The 7,152-nt window shown below is 40.6% G+C and overlaps 1 protein-coding gene across 3 annotated transcripts; it reads right to left on the reverse strand.

The window, feature by feature from the left end:
* Positions 1-3,825: 3,825 nt before the first annotated feature.
* Positions 3,826-6,820, reverse strand: LOC124124211. Of its 3 annotated transcripts, none has more exons than XM_046487337.2 (2): positions 6,493-6,820; positions 3,826-4,483 (listed from the first exon to the last, which is right to left on the reverse strand). In XM_046487337.2, exons 1-2 carry the CDS (start codon positions 6,580-6,582, stop codon positions 4,145-4,147), a joined length of 429 nt encoding a protein of 142 aa, XP_046343293.2. In that variant the 5' UTR covers positions 6,583-6,820; the 3' UTR covers positions 3,826-4,144. The 3 variants fall into 3 exon arrangements, with proteins under 3 accessions (XP_046343293.2, XP_046343292.2, XP_046343294.2); XM_046487336.2 differs by lacking the exon at positions 6,493-6,820 and adding an exon at positions 4,947-5,130 and having other exon boundaries at positions 3,828-4,483; XM_046487338.2 differs by lacking the exon at positions 3,826-4,483 and adding an exon at positions 5,463-6,015 and having other exon boundaries at positions 6,493-6,813.
* Between the last annotated feature and the right edge of the window lie 332 nt (positions 6,821-7,152).

Genomic DNA, 7,152 nt, shown 5'->3' on the forward strand with positions numbered 1-7,152 from the left:
TGCATACTGGCACAAGGCTTGTTATCCCAGAATATATAAATAAATTCTTATTTGCACTTTATTGAAGTTTCTTGACTTTGGGTTTGTCCTGATATGCCAAGTATATTTGTCATGTACATATTATGTTTGATAGTTTCCTCAAGTGAGGATAATTCATTACTTTTATATTCACATTTTCTGCCACAGAGTATGTGAGCTGCATTTTAATCGCTTTGAGCAGCATTTCACCATACGTGTGTAGCGACCAGAACTGGGATACGACCAGAACTGGGATAAACACCGTAGAGAATTATATGCGGGTCTTTAAACGTTTTCCAGTTTGGTGATCCCATCAATCAAGGATCATCATCATTGCTAATTTGGGATTCGAACGCGGGATCTTTAGATGTCATGCATACGAAAACGCAACTCTGCACATCGAATTGAGGATCCTTAGGAACTTGACCGACCATGCCACTCGCCAATCCCAAGTATCAGAGTGTTACCTCCTGCAGATATATTGTAATGTTAAATAAATATACAGATTTCATTTCAATACATACCATACAAGTATTTGTCAAGTGTGTGTGTGTGTGTGTGTGTGTGTGTGTGTGTGTGTGTGACTCATACAACTATGACAACATATGTTATGGCATCGGTCGGTGTCCAAACAATAATGCGTTGTCTATACACCATGACAAATAACATGGTTCATACTGGTACAAGGCAATTTATCACATGCAGTCAATACACATGTGTCACAGTCTGTAATTAGTAAACTGAAATACAGATTCCGCAAAAAACACAAACCGTTTACGATCTTGCCCGATCAGGACGTAGATGTGCGTTGTATCTTTCAGCCAATCAAAACGCCAGGGCTACTGACCTAGGAGTTTCCCCGACAGAGCACTCGGTTTGACTTCATTTAGCTCACCTGCGTGCTCATAGGCAAAGAGTAACTCCAAGCTGGAGTTTTGACTATATTTCAGCCCGCCGTCAATTGTGCAGACGACTCCAGATTCACCCTAGAATTCCTTGATAGACGTGGTCGTGTTTGGAGACGAGCCAGTGGACATTACGCCAACGTTAATGTCCATCAGCACGACGTGTGGTGTGGTGGGTCAGTGACGTGTGGTGTGGTTGGTCAGTGATGTTAGGGTTGTCGTCACCATGGAGGACAGAACACAAATCCATGGGAGTGTTACAGAACAGTATTACCCTGACATCATACTGACACATATCGTGCTACTGTTTGCACCACGCGCTAGTCGACGTATTGCACACGGTAGTGGGATCGTCACTTCCTACTTGCATCAACAGGACAACACCACATTACCAGCACTGAAAGCCGACAGAGCACCAGTGGGACATCATCGCCATCAACATCCCAACCCCACTAGCTGAACCATAGGCCTTTCGCTTCGAAAATAAGCGGGCTATGATTCCCAAAGTCACGTCGCATTAACTGGGAACCAAAAAAAGCATTATCTGATCCGAGGGTATGAAGGTTTAAAATGATTGTTCAGGTTAACATTTGCAATTAAGTACACCACCCCGTAAGTAGTGATACAATTAAACAAATTATTATGGTTAAATTCAGGAGACACACACCATTCATGCATACATTTGTGGAGTCACTTTATGTCACGTGTAAACAGTTTCTGGCTATGTTTTGTCAGCATTTGTAAAGGTTTCGAGTAATACGGAAGTAAACCAACCAACTGGTCCTTGTTCGATCTGCCCTGTCACGTGTCTCAGGCTATGTCATCTGATATTATTCAACCACTAAACATGGAGCTCAACACATTTTCTCATCATGTTCAAACAAATAAATAAATGTGTATGTATAACCCTAGGTATGCTTCCATTTGCACTTTCGTCAAAGTACTGACGAAGATTACAAAGTTTACATGCAAGGATGTACTATCCTGACTTTCGACAATGATGTGACTATGTACACAGCAAATCTATTCCACGAAAGTAGAAAATTAACAATCGCTGATAAACTCCAAGTATTTACATGTATCCCCAGCAGCTGGGCAGAGAGTAAATGTTGAGAAAAGTGATCATGTACTCGTACATGTGCGAGGCCAATCCGTGGTTCAAATACACGCACCAAAAGTCAAGTAGATATGTGTGTCAATTATGCCTTTTTTCATACAAGCTTGAAACTTGGAACAAAGGTCGCTCTTGGTGCGCTTGGTTAAAAGAACGTTTCATGGGTGGAGTCACTTCAATTTCGCTTTCTGTCGGTGATGGTTACCGAGGCGATCATTCTGGTTGACAAACAGGATCAAGAGGGTCAACAGGTATGGCTTATAAAGAACTTCCTGATAAAAGCTGAGTTACATTTCACGGATATAGAATTTCCGCGAAGTAAAGTAAGAATGCACCGTGTTCATGATACGTAACTAAGGCATATACCACAGGGGAGTGTGTGTTGAGGGGGCGGGGGTACACGCACAATTGTGTCTGTAAGCGTACCAGTAGCCTATGACCGTAGTTCGATTCCCAGAATTACACAGACATTACAGATGTTGTGTCTTGGTTTGCCAGCAACAGAACCATCGGTGGTCCGTACTGTTATAAATATGACGTAAAGAAGCATCTGTTTCATCAATTTCCATTTAGCGAATATTGGAGAAATATAGTTTGAGTGGCTGGTGTTTTAATCCGCAATTTGTCATTTCAATTTAGAATTAAGTTAATCTAGCATAACGTCGATAATATCTCAATTTGTCAATATTCAATGTCAGAATGTTATCTGTTTCTAATAAGGGAAACGTTCATATTCAACACATCATTATGATCCAGATCCTCAATTATCCAGTGTATCATACATCATTTCTATGATTATATATATCCTAGACCTAATACTTTACACAGAATTTCTCTCGCTGATAAGCTCGAGTTGTGAAAGATGTGCAGTGGAAATCACATTCGCCATCTCCAGCTGCATTTTACATTTCACGGATCATTCTTTCCAATCAGTAATAGAAATTCAAACAATCGTCATATAGTAATAGTTTAAGGTTTTATTACGATTACAGCCTCATAACATACTCAATGTTTACACAGTATAGCAGAAATAAAGGGTTCTATATCCAAGCAGGGGTACATCAACATTGTTACAATAATGAAATCAAGTGAGGTATCTTTCTCACCAAAGTACCGCACACATGAGCAATCAATCGTTAAAGTATGTAACATATCTCAGGGAGCTGCATGTCCCACATAGGGGTACATAGTCTCGTTGTCTTGGGTAATGTTACATTTCACGGATCATCCTGTATATATTAGTCAGTGTCTATAATCATGCAATATGTATATGACCATTGGCGCTTGAGCTCAGTGATAACAGTTGAAGTCATTTCACTACCATTATCACTGCAAAATCCGAGGTGGACCATGCAATAATAAACTGCCCATCAGCCCTCCCCCCGCAGCACCTTCAGATGTCAGTGGACGCAATACACAATACTTCGTGAGATCGTCCTGATACACCACTATCCACTTGTACGAGCCCTTAACCATTGGCTACATGTCGACCAGGTCGATCTGGCCCGGAGATGACATCAGATTGCTTCCAATATATTGTGTAAACTGCTTACTCAAATCGTATGATCATAATAGATCCAAATTAAAATGATATTAAATTAATATGTATACTGACTGAATATTTTCAGCCAATATCGATATTGCCTTGTTTATAGACGAGGCAGGTCCACCATGCAGACAGGCATGCTGTGGGGCAGGGCTTGCTCCAGTAATTCATTCACCCTCTCCAACTGTACATTTCACGGATCATTCTTTCCAGAACAGTAATAGAAAACTCAAGATAATCTGCATATTGTAATCTTTTTAACGTTTTATTAAGATTAACGTTTCATAATATATCCAATGTTGTCACAGTATAGGAGAAATAAAGAGTTCATAATCCACGCAGGGGTACATGAACATTGTTTACAATGACAAAAATATTCAAGTGAGTTATCATTATAACAAAACTGCTGCACACATGTAGTCCATGTTAAGGAAACATTCGTTAATGCAGGGACACTATACTAAGATATATACAGACTCCCTGGTTAAAATATGTAATATATCTCGGGGAGCTGAAGTTTCTTTCTGCCACATGAGTATATGGTGTCAGTCTTTGGTAGTGTTACATTTCACGGATCACACTGTACACACGAGGCATGTCTACCGTGCAGACAGACATGCTGTCGGACAGAACTTGAACCAGTACTTCAACAGTTGCTTGTCTCCCCTTCAGTTGTCTCCACGTGTTTAACATGACGAATATCTGCATCTGAGGTGATGACTGTGACAGCGTGCATCTCTTCACACTGACATACGGAAGGCCCAGTCTCAGTCCCAGGACCTGGAAACCCCCACCAATGTGTTGGGACACCTGCATTAGTGCCCTCTCGGACACACAGGACCTTCTTTCATCTTCTGTCAGGCGGTCCTCGTCCTCCAGGTCCTCGTCTGGCGGCACCAGCTGGCGACAGTGGGAGAAACAGTGAGTTCAGCATGTGACATGAGTAGATAGAATATCAGTAGTTTTATTTGCGCCAAAAGTAACTTTCAACTTCTATGGGGAATAAATAAGTGTATTGTCAGATCAATATGTATCGATACACAAAGTGACATTGGTAAAGGTGATGCGTCAGTAGGGATTGGGAAGAAAAGGGTATTTAAAAAATGAAGTTATAAATGATATAGATTCATTCCTTGAAATATTTATCATGCTTGGCCTTCGATGGTTATATACATTCAAATTCCAAACATAGATGAAATGTGATTGAAAACTGTTTATTTCAGGGCTACTTATTATCACTTGATAAATGGATCAACTCATCTTGGGGGAGCTGTTTTGGGATAGGAATTACGACGGACGAAACAAAGTAAATTAACCACAGATCAGAAACTGAGGACATATAGCGGCAGGTGGAGTGACCTACCTGATATCCTGACCAGACACAGCAACACAGGTTTATCGTGTTGAGGCATATTCTTCTGAAGGTTGACAACCTGTTACATCTTCTGCCTGCCATGAGTATAGGACTCCGGGAGCGTTCTCTCCGACCGACTGCAGATCAACTGACAGGCCCTCTAATATCTTTACGTCATATAAGGTAAATCGCAATACCTGAATCGACGGATCTATTGGTTTGACAATGTGTACATGTACATATAAAACTGGAAAAGTTAAACAGGTTAACTTTGTACTGTTATTTATAAGTGATCCGTTAAATGGTCAGTAAGCAGATCAACCTATAGAGACACAGTTGGTATCACTTTTATACACAGAGTGCGTACGTTTTCATTTTATACTTCGGTAATGTAACAGTTCACGGATTACCCTGTATACGGGCGGTATGTTTACCGTGCACAAAGGCATGCTGCCATTCTTTCAAAAACAGTTATAAAAAAATCACAAGAAAGTAGTATTGTTGTACTTTGAGGTTTTATTAGGATTACAGCTTCATAAAATATCCCATGTTTACACAGCAGAGAGGAAATAAAGGGTTCAAAATCCAAGGAGCATTATTACAATAATGAAATCATCAGGCGAGTTATCGTTTTATCAAAAGAGCTGCACACATGAAGCCATGTCAAAGAAACATTCTTGAAAGCATTTAAATATCACAGGCAGCTGAAGTTTCTTTCTGCCACATGAGTATATGGTGTCAGTCTTAGGTAGTGTTACATTTCACGGATCACCCTGTACACACGAGGCATGTCTACCGTGCAGACAGACATGCTGTCGGACAAAGCTTGAACCAGTACTTCAACAGTTGCTTGTCTCCCCTTCAGTTGTCTCCACGTGTTTAACATGACGAATATCTGCATCTGAGGTGATGACTGTGACAGCGTGCATCTCTCCACACTGACATACGGAAGGCCAAGTCTCAGTCCCAGGACCTGGAAACCCCCACCAATGTGTTGGGACACCTGCATTAGTGCCCTCTCGGACACACAGGACCTTCTTTCATCTTCTGTCAGGAGGTCCTCGTCTGGCGGCACCAGCTGGCGACAGTGGGAGAAACAGCGAGTTCAGCATGTGACATGAGTAGATAGAATATCAGTCTAGTTTAATGTGTGCCAAAAGTAACGTTCAACTTCTAATGGGAATAAATAAATGTATTTTCATATCAATATGTATCGATATGCGTCTGTAGGGATTGGGAAGAAAATGTATTAAAAAATGAAGCCATAAATAAATAGATTCATTCCTTGAAATATTTATCATGCTTGGCCTTCGATGGGTATAGACATGTACATTCAAATTCCAAACACAAATAATTTGTGATTGAAAACTATTTATTTCAGGGCTACTCATTATCACTTGATAATGCTGATTTCGGATAGGAATTACGACGGACGAAACAAAGTAAATTAACCGCAGAAAATAAGAATGTTAACGGGATGGAAGTTATGACGGACGGAATAAACTAGATTAACAAAAGAAATTGAGGATGTATAGCGGCAGGTGGAGTGACCTACCTGATATCCTGACCAGACACAGCAGCACAGGTTCTTCATGTTGAGACCTACTCTTCTGAAGGACGGCGGCCTGTTACATCTCCCTGCCATGTGTACAGCGACTGCCAGAGCGTTCTCTCCCCTACTGCAGATCAACTGACAGGCTCGCTAATGTCTTTACGTTTTATCGGAAATTCTGATTCGGCGGATCTATTTTTATCACAATATCTACACATAAAATTGGAAGACTTAAACACGTAAACTTTGCATTGTTATTTATAACTGATCCGTGTAATGAAACAAGCGTGATATACTATTGTGTCATGCGTTACCCGTTTGCCCAATATTGATTAATACAATTTGCGGATCCTAGGAGTGCAGTGACAGAATGTCTTCATGCTGTATGAACATGCACTGCCCATCCTAAATCACGCCTAAAACACCCAAGACTAAAAAGACAACTATTATTGTATCTGTTACACACTGTGTTATGATTGTTTTAACGTAATTTAATATCAAAACCCTTCAAAGGCTTTCAATTCCGTGAATTGTAAATGTGGCATCATGTTTTATGTCACCATCGGAAGCGACAGGAAACGAGTACATTATGACAGACACAATAGATACGCGGAATAATAAAACTGCTAGGGTCAGATCACCAGTTTACTCATTTTTATGCAC

The sequence above is a fragment of the Haliotis rufescens genome, unplaced genomic scaffold (genome assembly GCF_023055435.1).
Source record: "Haliotis rufescens isolate VD_foot unplaced genomic scaffold, xgHalRufe1.0.p SCAF_8, whole genome shotgun sequence".
In the NCBI taxonomy this organism is placed as follows: Eukaryota; Metazoa; Mollusca; class Gastropoda; order Lepetellida; family Haliotidae; genus Haliotis; species Haliotis rufescens.

Excerpts from the sequence above, each read along its gene's own strand:
- LOC124124211 (XM_046487336.2), bottom strand. The coding sequence starts at position 5,039 with ATGGCAGGCAGAAGATGTAACAGGTTGTCAACCTTCAGAAGAATATGC. Across the intron at positions 4,484-4,946 it reads GTGTCTGGTCAGGATATCAG|CTGGTGCCGCCAGACGAGGA; the intron begins GTAGGTCACTCC and ends CACTGTCGCCAG.